This window comes from Vanellus vanellus (assembly GCF_965231255.1).
Source record: "Vanellus vanellus genome assembly, chromosome: 1".
NCBI lineage: Eukaryota > Metazoa > Chordata > Aves > Charadriiformes > Charadriidae > Vanellus > Vanellus vanellus.
In genome coordinates, this window is record NC_138905.1 from 78,900,176 (window position 1) to 78,914,144 (window position 13,969).

The following is a 13,969-nucleotide window of genomic DNA, read 5'->3' on the forward strand; positions in this document are numbered from 1 at the left end:
TAGCTTAAAGAAAGAGTAAAAATCTTAGGGATCAAGTCAAACATTGTATCAGTGTTTGGCCAATTCAGGACATTTTTTTAATAAAGAGTAGTTTGGGGGTGGTGGGTGAAGTTATGGCCACCTGGCCCAGATGCTTGGGAAGTATCAACAGTCACAGCTCAACTGAACCCAACAAAATTACAAAATCTTAACCTGACTGATGTCATACCTTCCCCTTCTTTTATTTTTTTTTTTTTTCAAATGGTGAAGAGAAATGGAAGACTATCAGAAATTGTAATTATGGACAAAGCTTTTGCTCGCCACTATACCCATCTAACACTAGTAGAACTAAAAGGTGCCATACAGTAAAAAGATCTTCATGAAAAACATTAGTGGATTTCAGTCCAGCTTTCAGGACATTGGATCACCTTACAAAATTCATCATTACCATTTGACAGCACTCATTTTAATAGGTGGCAATTTCAAAGAGCAATCAGTGACTGAACTGCAAAAAAAAAATCCAATGACTCAACATTAAGAAAATAACTATATATATTATTTTCTATAAAACTACGAACATCTTTATAGGATAGTAAATCCATAATAACGAATGGAATGGTCCACCTCAGCCAGCCTAAGCCAGGAAAATTCCAGATTGCTTGTAACATATTTGGCAAAGACACTCAAAGATGAATTTTGGGGAAATTTTAGTCTGCCACTGTGTATGGCTAAACTTCAGCTAATATTGCCTTCAATTTATTACTCACTGTTTGCATTACCTTATGGTCTGGGAGTCTGGAAGAGAATCTCATTAAGCCAAACACTGAATGAATACAGGACAAAGACAGACCCAGATCCAAAGATCTTACAGTTCAGCACCTTTAGCAGAATTATTTTAATTAAGAAAATGCAACAGGAAAAAGAAAGGGAAAATAACCAACTATAGCTAAAATTTTTCAACCAAGAGGCCTGAAATCCAGAACTTAAATCCAGATTTAGTCTCATAAATAAAAATTATATATCTAAAGGTGCCATAAATATGAGTTCATACTGAAGGCCGCATAAGCTCTCTGACTTAAAAACTCACGAATGCAAACAAAATCAGACTCAACAGCCAAGAACACAGACTGACACTCAAAATCTATTCTTACAACAAGTCTTTGGCCTTTCTTCCACCTACCTAAGGCATATATTAAAGCTAAGTGTTGGCCTAGATTTCAACCTAAGTTCCATCAGTTTTATGAATTTACAGTCGAGTCTCAACATCACTGCACAGGAGCTGCTGATGACTTCCCTCTTTAATCATCAGTGCTAGTCCTCTCGGTGTGTGTATGTTTGCACATACACGTGGGGGGGAGAAGGGATGAATCTCCAATGTCGAAAAAATCAGCTGAATGCTGCACTCCTACACTGAGTTTGGCATACGAAAATCATAGGCTTTTCACAACCCTCAGTTATATTATTCATGCAGAATGCACTCAGCTTTCTATTGTTCCTGCTCTCATTGTTTATAAATGAGTCTTTGCTTCATCCAGGGATGGAAGTTCCTTTAAGTTTCCCTTAGTAAAAGTACTTCTATAATCAGGTGCAGTGCTAGCCCTCAGAGGGCTAAAGAAGTTTCTGGAAATGTTTATGCTTCTGAAAAAAACAATATTTTATTTTTTTATCGAAGCAAAAATTAACAACTCAAGCTGTTTGAATTATTTTGGCCAATCTGATACACAGGTTCCTAATTGTTTCCTAAATGTTTTGGAAAATAATTAAGTTTTTCATTTTGTTCTTTGTTACTGCAAAATTTGCAAAGGAAATTTCTAAGTATGTTTAGACTCTTGCTTTTACACCTCACTTAAATAGCCCAGCACCAGCACATTAAAAAACTGACCCTGAGACATGGTCTTCAAATGTTGTGCATGGCGTAAATACTATTTCTCATGACAGAACATGAATTGTACCAGAAACTGCTGGTCCCTTCTGTTATGGCCAATACAGCTGCACAAAAACATATAACCTCTTTGTCTAGCAATATTGTGAGTTTCATGATTTAGCTTGTTCGACAGTTCAGGCTGTCATCATTAATCCTGGTGATTGTGCAAGATTCTGATGCACTCCCCCAGCTTAGAGTTTTTTCAATCCAATTTAAGTTAATAAACAGTGGACTGAATTGCAAAAGAAAAAAGTAAGTTAATCACATGGCAACTTAATCACTTTTGGCTTTAGAGGACATCCTTCTGTTTTGGGTCTAATATCACAGTATTTTAAGGGTAGGTGGGACTGTGTCCTTTACTCCTCCATTCGTTGTGCGCTTTCTGTTTTTAAAGTTCAAAGGACTTCTTTTATGCTCCTAATAAGGCTAAGTTATCGCAGATCCAAAAGGAACAACAGGCAGACCCTCACCTGACATATTGGAAACAGAAAATTGGAGTCAAATCCATATTTTGGCGTGAAAAGAAACCTCTTTTTGAACTAAGGACTCAAGAAACGTAACAGTTTGCCAGTTAATACAAATACATCTACATTTAACTAATGTTAAGCAAAGAAACAATTCCATCTCTTTCAAAAACCATCTCCTGTCTACTTGCAAAGACAATGGACTTTATGAAATGGATGGGTTTTGTCTGTTTAATATCAACCCATAACATATTAGCTGTTAACAGAAGTTTAATAAAACCTTCCCCAACAACAGTATCTTTAAGCCAACAATCTCCATCTTCTGTGGGTTATCCTAACACTCTGGACTACCTTCATCCACCCTCTCTTCTTCTCGCCTGCTTTTCTCCCTCTGGCCAGATTCTGATTTTTATCACACCAGTGCAAATGCTGGGTAACTCCAGTGAACTCCAGGGAAATATATTTCTGGATTTACACCTGCCTAGCCAGCAGTAAATGTAAATTGAACTGAATGGTATTTAGTTTGCTCACAAAAGTCATTTTCCCCCTCTAATTTATGAGAAAAAAATAATGAAGTCTAGGTTCTGCTGTTCATACACATCTTCAGTAGTACCACATTCCCCAACAGACCCTATTGAAAAAGGCTACTCACAGACTTTTTCACTCAAAACATACAAGCACAACTTGGTCTGCAATTAGTAATGGAGAGAACAAAAAGTATTTCTTTCAACAAAGATAAGCACTATTGGTCATTTGAAGGAGTGACAGTAGTGCAGTATTTCAATTGGTTTTAAAACAACAGTTATTTTTTTATGTATTTGCAGCTTAAGTGCCAGGTTTTGTCTAAGAACAAAGAAAAAAGATTGCAAATGTTCCTGTCACTGCTATATTCCAATTAGTTTTAGAGGAGCAAAAGACAATAGATTAAAACAACCCCAGCTAACAGTGAGAGTAAATAACCTACAAATCTGGAAACTTGTCTGTGTGTGCAACGAGGACTAGCACTGTGTGGAACACATACAAGGAAAAAAGTGCATTGAAAGAAGCTTGGGTTGTTTTTAATTTAAATCCATGCCTATTCAAAACAGTCATATCTGAATTTCTAAGAGCAAGCAAAATCACTATGCATTTACCATACTAAATGCCTTTTTCATCAACTAACAAAACAGAACAGATACAAATGAACCAATCAGGGATTTCGAGAGAGCTATCAGTGTTAGAAAAGCTACTCTGCACATTCCAGTTGAGTCACCACAGAGAAGTAGGGAAAAAAAAAAGGGGGGAAATAAATTACTGTGTGCAACTCCATCTGCAAACTGCTTCTCCCGCACTGGTATGTAATAAAATGTGTTGCTAAGATACAAGCTGCTAAAGAAGTTCATTAAAGGACACTTTAAACAAAGCTGCCAGACTCTTTTCCCTTTAAAGACTGCTTATTTGGTTCTGTCCCTTGTGTTTATAATTAGATCCTCTATATGAGAGATTGTGCTCCATTCAAGCCCACTCAGCAAAGAATGTTAATAAAATAACGTAAATAAGGCACTGTCTTAGGTTGTATATATTTATGGGCTACGGAGCTGTTGATAGAAATACATCTGGATTCCACTTGTATTTTTAAATGCAAAATAAAGCTTTTCCTAGTAGCTTCTCCCAAAGCTGGAGTGAAGAAATGTCAGCTTCTGCACCCAGCAGTCTAACCTGACTTTTAGAAAATACTTTCTGGCAAAGAAAACTGGCTTCTTGCCTAAAGTTTGGAGTTTCTGAGATGCCTCCCATCTAAGCTTTTAGGAGTGAGGCTTTGTTATCTACACTAAAATAAAGGCCAAAATTATTTATGTCTTTCACCCTGCAATCTTTACCTTTTTCCATCTGTATATGAGTTCCCAGCCATGTGTTAATGATTTGCAGAATTTCCTTGATCTTAATATATTAACAACAAAAATAAATCTATTTTATCACATTTTATTGCCAAGAAAGATATGTTATCAAGTAGGTCTTTATCTGACCTTATATAAAATACTTTTAGTCTCTGTAGTAACATTTTCATGGTAGGTGTATTTTGGCTTTTGTTTTGGTTGAGGGGGAAAGAATGGGCAAGCTGTACTTTACATTCACTCATTGTGGTGAAATTATGTCTAAAGAAATAATTCCATCATTTATCTGTTCGGCACTTAATAACACATGAGTTGTATAAATCACAGATGAGAGTTAGTATCAGTGATTATATAGGAAATGTTACTTGTCACTTTGTAACCTGCATCTCATATTAAATTCTGTATCACAGTCCCCAGTATGTATATATTTTTAATTACATTTTCAGGCTCATTTACATGCGCATATTGGCTTTCTGCCTGAATGATATCAAAGAGAAAGACCTTATGCTCACACCCAAGCAGACACACACACACAAGCATTTATACACAGAGACACTCAAGTCTGTACATTTCTCAGAATGGAAGCTTCTCTTGTCTTTCTCATTTTTAGAAAAGCTTCAATTCACCAATAAATCTTTAGGCAATCTTAGCTGATTCAAAGTGCTTTAGAAAAACAGAAAATTACAGAAAATGCAGGTTAATCTCTGCTGCATGTCAAAAGTATCAATGATTCTCACTTGACTCTTGTTAATCAAAATGTAATATACATTTTCACTTTCTGTAACCTTGTAAGATTTGTCATCAATAGCTGAGTTTGCGCAGAAAGGCTGTTCCATTCCCTCTCTCTGGATAAGAGGTAAGCTACATCACAAAGTACTGACACGACCAAGTTAAATCAATGTGGAAAGGAAAATGACCTATACACTATATAGATTAAACTTCTGTTTCAAGACCAATTGTATGCTTCTCTTGATTAAACACAAGCAATCAGACAAACTTTAAGGTGAACATACTGTTCTTGCTGCAGCCTCAACACCCAGGCTGTTAGGACTAAATTCCAACTCTGAAAATAAGATTGCCCTTAAAAAACTCAAATTAACACCACCCATCATACCTATAGAATTCCCAGATACTTGTTTTTATTTTACTGCAGCCACATTTAGGGCCATTTCTCTGGTTTACTTTCATTCAGTCAAAAGGGTCATTTGTAGTTTAAACTCAGGCATATATATTTAACTCCTCCATGGGTTAAAAAAAGAAAACACATCCTCTTATTTTTCCACTGTCACTGTATATTAACCAGAAGAGTCCTCCTGTACATGTGCAAAAATACCCTGTGGTACATATTAGATTCCAATAGATGCTTACTATTGGCAGTCGCAGGTTGTAGCTAGAACTAAGCCGCATCAGCAATTTCATGTGACACTCTGGAAATTGCTACTACATAACAATAAGTAGCTGATTCAAAAAAAAAGGGGGGGGGGGGGGGAGAAAGCATGTTTAAGGAAGTACATTTTGGCTCAAGAAGAACATTTCCAAACAAAACAGTAGTACCACCTTAAATTTTAAAAAAAAAGATATACATACATTTATATACACACATATAAGGGAAGTGTGTTTAAGGTGATTCAACAGCAAGGATTGGATAGACCAAATATGAGTCTGTTCAGTTGAAATAACTGTCTACTTTAATGGCAGAAAGACAAATTTGCATTTCAATTAGTCCAATTCTTTTTTGTTCTTCTTTGTTCTTATCTTAAACTTGCAGCCCATTTTTATACTTCCCTTACCTCCAACTACTCTGCATGTACAAATTGCCCTCTTTGACATCGTCACCACACATACAGTATTTACCATGGCCTTGTCTTATTGATTTGCAAACTTCTACCCTTTAACTCTATTGATTAGAAATTGTGTTGATGCTTCAGATTTAGTTTTGGGGGACGGAGGGGAGAGGGAGGTATCATTTTATAATCAAGTACAAAAATACTGCATATTTTATCTTTGATCACAAAGAAAAAGGCATAGAGGGGAAAGTTAAAAGTAACTCTGTATTAACGTGCCTTTATACGCCTTCATGCTTTCAACTTGAAAATCAAATCTGGAATGAGATGAAAAGGGATTTTCTCTACTTGAACATACCAGAAATGTTTAGAGTGATGCAGTATCCCATTGGAAATGTGATTTAAAATCACCATTCAGTACCCCTTCTCTAGCATCATGCTAGAGACATTTAGAGACATATTCTCCTTCCTTCCACAAGCAGAATGAGTCCATGGGCCAGACCCTGAAACAAGGTGAATCGGTATAAATATCTGACATGATACACTGTTCTGGATGAGCTGCACACACAGCATGAACCAGTGGAGAATTTGTTCCATTAAACCAGAGCTCTAGACAAAGACTCCTGCAGAAGCACTACTTTTAACTGTCCAAGTGTCTACTGAAAACTAAAACAAATTATAACTCCAAGACGTAGAGTTGCTATATAGAACTCAAGTTTCTTTGAAAGGGTCTCCCTACCAAAGTAATATGTACATCTGAACAAATACCTGTTTGCTGCAAGTATAAATTAGGTATTTTACAATGTGTAACAGGTAGCGAGTACTGTTAGTGTAAAACCAGAAGTGAAATAAAAAGGCATTGTTGGCATAATTCCTTTTTCTGAATAGACAAAGGCATTGTAAGGAAAAAATTGCTAAATCACAGGGATAATCATCATAGCCAGCTCTTCTAATGAGGCATCATGGGATTACTGGAGTTATTATAAGAGTCATCTTATTGAAGAAATTCAAAGTTAATTGAAATCAATTGTACTGTTCTGACAGCAGGTGTTTTAAGTGGCTAAAATATCAAAGTGAACTCTTTAAAATGGTTAGAATGAATGTAACATTCACTTTTCAACTCTTAGCCCTGCCAACTGATATACTGTACAAGTACAGAAAAGTATATGGTCAAAGAAAAATACAGGAAAGAAACAGCATTTCACACGCCAGTCAAGCAGCTACCAAACAAAAGGTGGTTCAAACCCCCTCCAGTACACAATTTCATTACAGATATGCAGTTTCCATGAATCTTATAAGGGCAACCTAATGGATGGCAGAAAGCCACAAGTACATATATTTCCATTGTGTTTCACCTCTATGGAAATGTACTTTATTATCCCTTTTCCCCAAAATGAACAGGGAATCTCAATATGGTATTACTGAAAGCACAAACAGAATGCTAGGATTGCCATTATGCAAACTATATTCCCAAATTTCTCCTCCAACAAGCTCAAGGTAAATTCTTCCCTAGTTTTGTCACTTTTTCTACAGATGGCAAAGCAACCAATAAATTACTAGCTGATTCACAGAAAAAAAAAAAAAAATGGAACTGAAGCTTTCTGAATTACAATCCAGAACTAATCTTTACTTTGATCCAATAAGTTCATTTGATTCTGCAGTTGTTCGGGTTTCCCAGCAAAGTCAGCGAGACCTCAATGTGCAGAACTGCAAAGTCAAGCCCATATTTAATACCTGTTGTCTTTGTGTTTAAAGACTCAATGCAGTGATTGAAAAGTTTAATACTTCAACTGGGAGCTCATCACCCTGTCTCCCTTGACTTCAGTGAGTGCTCAGTAAGATCCTTCAAACCAAATTCTGCTGGGGTGAACATACATAGACACAACAGACAGGAGTTCTGTGTGTACCTTGGGACAGAGTTTGACATTAGGTTCAACGTGATTTGGAAATGCCTTTCAGGTTTTACCTCAGTTTTCACTGACACATATAACCCTTACTTTACTTCAACAATTTTGAAAATACCCAACTATATAAAATTCTGAGCTTTGGCAAATGTCAATAATTTCCCCTTTAACATGTGTAAACAATGCTGCCATTTCCAGGCACAGCCCAGCACAAATTTCAACAAACCAAAAAAAGACTTCCTTCTTCTCCCCAAAACAAAGATACATCAGTAAAACCAGACATCTTGAGCTAAATCATTTCCAACAACTTGCATAAGAACTGTACTTAAATTTTAAGAAGTCTAACACTTTCCACAAACAGGCTTTGCTGGTGATCACCACAGGCAAAATACAGTCAGCGATTTAATTTCAGATATACTACCCAAAAATACAAACCAGCAATAACACACACTGGGAGAGTCGCCTGAAACTAATGTTGATTTTCTGCATAGATAGTAAATTATGGTAAAGAAATGAGGCAGTGCACAAGTGAATGGCATATACACAATGTCTTTCAGGAAGACATATTTTTATTACTGCGCTCCAGGACAGACTGTCTGAATTCAGAGTTCATCGCAATTGAAAATACAGTAGCCCACACATGCTCATTGTTAATTTTTAAGATCTCCCTTACCACCTAATACTTACGTCAGTAACAAATAACTTCCAACTGGAGGTTAAAGGTTTGTTTATCGTGATCTATTAATTAATAAGAGACAACTTTCTAAAATTAAAAGACCCTTAATGACTCTTTAAGGACATAAAGAAAGCCAGAAACACATGCAGCAGAGCACCTCTGGTGTGCTTTTAAGGCCAATGCTGGCTCTTATGATAGCTCTTTTATTTACATATAAATGCTTGTTGCTTGACAATTTAGATAAAAATGTTACCACTGCTCTGCATGTGCTGCAGATTGAAGGTGTAAAACCACTGGACCAACTAATGGAGTCTTCACACATCATATCTTGTTAAAGAAGAGGTAACCCACTCTCAAATGCTATTACAATTCATCAAAACTATAGTATACGAAAGATACACTCCTAACAAAAGTCCAACTTTTGTCTTTCTGAGTAGGATGCCAAATTAAGTATTGATTGAAGTCACACCATTTCAATAATGAAAATGATGGCTCCACAGTACTTATTTGAAAATACTTGGAAAATATTAAAACTACATTTAATTCCATATTTCTCTAAACCACCAACATAAAAGAAATATCGATGACTAGCCAGGGATCTTTAATTAGGTCGAAATTTAAAATCTAACTGTGCATAAAAGTCTAGTTTATACATTTGCTTCATGCACCAAAAGTTGAGTTTGTAATTCAGTTCTTTCTGTCTTTATTTGTAACTTTCAAGAAAAGGAAATATTGCCACAAATGCCAATGGCTACAAGGGAAAGCTGATGAATAAGGGTGCTGAAAGATAACACTCACTCGTGCTATATTTCTAACAGATGTGGATGATGTGATAGTCCATTCATTTTACTATCTGTTTCATCATCCACATGTGCAGTTAATTGAAATTCAACTTTAGTATCTTTTGTATTCAGTGCATGCACAATCAAAGGTATACATTATTGAATTATGAATTAGTTGTGCCTAAACAAATCTTCGGGGGGGGCAAGGAGGGAAGGAATGTAAATACATATGTAAAAATAACCTCCCTACTTACACTGCCTACTTAAGTTTACATCAGTGTTTTGGTATAGCCACAGAAGTGAGAGCTTGAAACCACTAAACGGCTGCAACATTAGGCTATCTATTGTTTCAGTAGCCTTCAGTGCACCTTCTTCATGCCCTCAAAGACTGATAGTTCATTTATAAGCCATTACCTAAAGAGCAACTACTAATTAGAGCAAGTCTGCAAAGTTACACAATGGCTTTGTGACTTGGTCAAAGGCTAAGACCTCCAAACTCATTTCACTTGTGACCCAAGAAAGATTTGAGTTTAGACCTCCAGAGGTGGCAGTCTAGAGCAAGAGGACACCATATCCCCAGCTAGTCTCTTATTTATAAGCTCTTGTTGCACAAGATGTTGAAATCAGTAAAAGAAATCTACATCTAGGGTTTTGCCTAAAAATAGTAGGTTTCCTGCTAGGCCAATTTGCTGTTTACAGAATTTTAGTATTTTAAGTTTAATTACTTCATAGTTTATAGATTTGTTTATAAGATTATGAGAAGGGCAAGTCATAAATATACAATGACTGTTTACTAGTTAGTTTGGATTATACATAAATATGTTGCATAAGCTTAGCAAAAACCTTTTTCACCGAGCTGAATCAGAACATTCAAACTGTATTTTCAAATGTGTCTCTCTGCCTTATCTAAATTCCAACATGACACATAATAAATAGCTTCTCATTTACTATCATCATAAAAATTTAAACAGCCTTGAAATAGTTGCTACAATACAGGGGAAAATGATCAAATGTATGTTCTAAATACCCACTTAGAACAGTAAAACTATTTCCATATTGAAGAAAGAATACATAAAGATGCATTGTTGCAGTAAAGGCTGTTACCTTGTTTAAAAAAAAAATAAAAATCTTCCACTCAGTATAGTAGTATTAGAGTCAACAACTTGCTGTTTTACACTGCAAAAAAAGGACTAACAGCCCTTAGCTATCATGTAGTGTCAGATTTGCTTTAAAAAAGAAAGTATCTGATTTGATTCTATACAGTGATTAAACATCTTTGTGCTCTGCTGAGTAGGGTATTCTATCCCCTCCCCCCTCCAAAAATGGCATCAAAGCAATCAAAATGGTAATGTTCAGCATGAATGGGGGCCCATCCCCCACCTTCAAACTCTGCAGACTTTTCTCCATGTTAGAAGAAACCAACACCCCTTCCTCACAAAATGGAAGCTTCCACTACCAAATTGAGAGTGCTGACAAATTCTGATTACAATAAACTGGGAGGAAAAGGGTGGCAGATAATCACCATCACCTATGGGCACAGATTATATATGCACGGATCATTCTTCAACTTTAACCGCAACTCCGCCAAAACAAACAAACAAAAAAAAAATCAAAAAAAGAAGGGGGGAAAAGGGGTGGAATCACACACGTGCTCCCTTCCCCTCTCCCCCGGAGGTCCCTCGCCGGGAGGGAGGGAGGGAGGGGGCGGCGGTGGGGTTAGCCGCGCGGCGCCCCGCGGGCGCTGTCCTCGACCCTGGTGCTGAGAGGGCTCCTGCATTCCGGAAGAACCGCGCTCGCTCCTGCCGCCGGCAGAGCCAGCAGCCGAGGGACGGGGAGGGGAGCTCAGCACCGCCGCGCCGGCCCCCCGGGGAGGGGGTGGGGGACGTTGAGAGGGAAAGTTCACCCCTGGGGAGGGTGGCTTTGTCAACTGCAGTGGAAGTCCTGAAAGTGGGGACAGGGGCCCGGAGGGGGGTGGGGGAGTAGGGGGCAAGGGGGGGCGGTGCGGATAGTTGGGTGAGTGTAAATGCGAGTGTGCGGGCGTGAGTGTGCGCCCGGCGGCGGTCGCTGTCCGCGGTGCTGAAATCCCGCCGCCCCCGGCAACTTTCCTCCGGGGGGGGTGCGGGGTGGGCGAGCGGGTCACGGGCGGAGCAGCGGTCCCGGGGGTCACTCGGCACAAAAAAGAGAGATGAGAAAGTTTGGGGAGGGCAGGGGGGAGAGGGAGAGGAAGGGAGGAAGGAAGGTTTCTGGTTTGTTTTGTTCCCCTCCTCCGTTGCCTTTTTTTTTTTTTTTTTCCCCTCCGGCAGCTGAAACAGGTTAATCTGTTTTTGTTCGTATTTTTGGAAGGGGGGGGGGGGGAAGTGAAAGTGCCTAAGAGAACTCGAATCAAAAGCTAACACGTCAGATCAGACCAAGGGAAGAGAAAGGCAAGTGGGGAGGAAAAAAAAAAAAAAAGAAGAAGAAAAGAAATAAAATAAAGTGATCAATAAAAATCAGTTTTGTAATCAAACCCAGAAATGGCTCTGAACTGGGCTCCAGCCTCCTCCCTCCCAACTCTTCCTCTGCACATTACACGGAAGTGCACAAAGTAGCCCAAGACAGGAGAATTTTCCATATTCCTAAAACATGTCGACCAACTCAAAATGGACGCCTCATTTTTTTTTTTTTTTACGTTTTAACTACTGCTTATCTTTTTACTACTAGTACTAAAATCATTCTTTCCCCCCAGCAAGACATCCGAGAATCCGACCTCATTTTGAAAACATGCATTTTCTTACTTTACGCTTAGGAAAATGGATGTTATATTCTCTGCTGTCGGTATTTTTCAGCTAATGCAGACACTTTTCGGATGTTTAGAAAGTGCATTGTAAAAACAAGAAGAAAAACCAAACACAACTGAATCGATCCGTTCCTTACTTGTTTCTCATTAAGAGCTGCTATTCTTGATTGCCTTTCATGGATTTGTTTCTTAAGATCCCCGTTCTGCAAAAACGGCAATAAGACGCATATTAAAGGCAAAGTGTAAACTAACCCCTGTAATGAATAAACTTGCGATCGAGAAATTGTTCAAAGGCAAAACCGTTCCACCAAAGCCGAACGAAAGCATGCACACACAAAACACCCTCCTTAGTAAGAAAGCTCAGTGCAGACTACAAAATGAGATCTCTTACTGATAAAGTTTCTCATCCTGCTGTCCCAGCACAACTGCGCTTATTACAGCAGGGATAAAATACTGAAGAAGAGAAAAAAAAAAGGATCTGCATTTACCTGTGGATCTTGCTTCATCTGTGCAACTAGTTTCTATAAAAAAAAAAATCACCCCCAAAAAAAGGAGGAATTAGAAACTGTTTCAAGTTTAATGGATTTTTTTAAATGTATGTATGTGTGTGGACGGGGGAGGGAGGGGGGTAAGGAACAAAGAGGCAAGTAAACACTGCGAGTCAGTTTCAAGCAAAGCTCATAAATATTCAAGTCTCGTCCTAATCTCTCCAACACACACACACTCGCACGCACACACGCACACACTCACTCACACTCACGCGCACACACACTCACACGAGTACCCACCGCAACGTTAATTCCGCATCTCCACAACACACACACAAAAAAACCCCAAAACTCAGCCAAACAAGCCGCAAAACTACTTTGACGAAGTGCTCGCCATTGCCGCGGGGGGCCGGGGGGGGCCGGGGGGGACCGGAGGGGGCCCCGCCGCGGCCCCGCTCCCCCCCCCCCCCCTCCCCCTTTCCACCGCCCCGGCCGCGGCCCCGGCCCCGCTCCCCCCCCCCCGCCCCCCCGTCCCTGATCGATAGACCCTGCGACAAGAAGCAAAGGCTACTTGGTAAGCATGCAACACTGGCTCCCTTCCGATCCTCCTCTCCCTCTAAAAAGCGCCGGGGATAGAAGAGCATTTTTTATTTGCTTATTATTTTATTATTTTTTTTTTACCTGATGACATTGGATTTCCACTTTTAACGCCTCTTGCAAGCTGTGTAGCTCCATCCCTGCAACTTGCCAGGCACTTTTCCTGCCACTTTCAGATCCGAATGAAGTTTTTTTGTTTGTTTGTTTGGTTTGGTTTTTGGTTTGGTTTTGTTTGGCTTGCTTTTTTTTTTTTCTCCCTTTCTTTTCTCTCTTTTTTTTTCTTTTTTTTTTTTTTTTTGCTTTCTCGCTTTTTGCAAACGACCCGCCAGCCAGCGAGGCAGCCACCCCTCCCTCCACGGAAAAAAAAAAAAAAAGAAAAAAGAAAAAGGAATTAAAAAAAAAGAAGGAAAGAAACGCCAGAAAAAAATTAAAAAAAAAAAAAAAAGGAAAAAAGGAATGGCAGTAACAATAATATTTAAAAAAAGCGACAACAACAATCGAAAGAAACAACTACTCAGTCTGCAAAGCAAGTTCTTTGCCTCTTTGCTGGGGACACAGACTCATCACTCACTTTCCGCCAAAGTAGGGGGGCCCCTCCCCCCGCGCCCCCGCCCGCGCGCCCCCCGCTCCTCTCACCCCCCCGCCACCCCCGCTCCGCCCCGCAGCCGTTCCACCGCCTCCCACCGCCCCGCCGCCCCCGCCAATGGGGACAGCAAGGGCT

At 39.2% G+C, this 13,969-nt stretch overlaps 1 protein-coding gene across 4 annotated transcripts in view; it reads right to left on the reverse strand.

The window, feature by feature from the left end:
* PHF21B (PHD finger protein 21B) overlaps positions 1 to 13,539 on the reverse strand; it is a gene marked incomplete at its 3' end in the record, with an annotated part of 176,550 nt that extends 163,011 nt beyond the window's left edge. For 2 of the 4 annotated variants that reach the window (XM_082498544.1, XM_082498542.1), the window contains exons 1-3: positions 13,333 to 13,539; positions 12,652 to 12,684; positions 12,301 to 12,366 (exon numbers count right to left, since the gene is read on the reverse strand). In XM_082498544.1, the coding sequence (XP_082354670.1) occupies positions 12,301 to 12,366; positions 12,652 to 12,684; positions 13,333 to 13,386 (153 nt within the window). In that variant the 5' untranslated portion in view covers positions 13,387 to 13,539. The remainder of the gene's footprint in view (positions 1 to 12,300; positions 12,367 to 12,651; positions 12,685 to 13,332) is intronic. The other 2 variants (XM_082498545.1, XM_082498543.1) reach the window with 1 other exon arrangement.
* Positions 13,540 to 13,969: the final 430 nt, after the last annotated feature.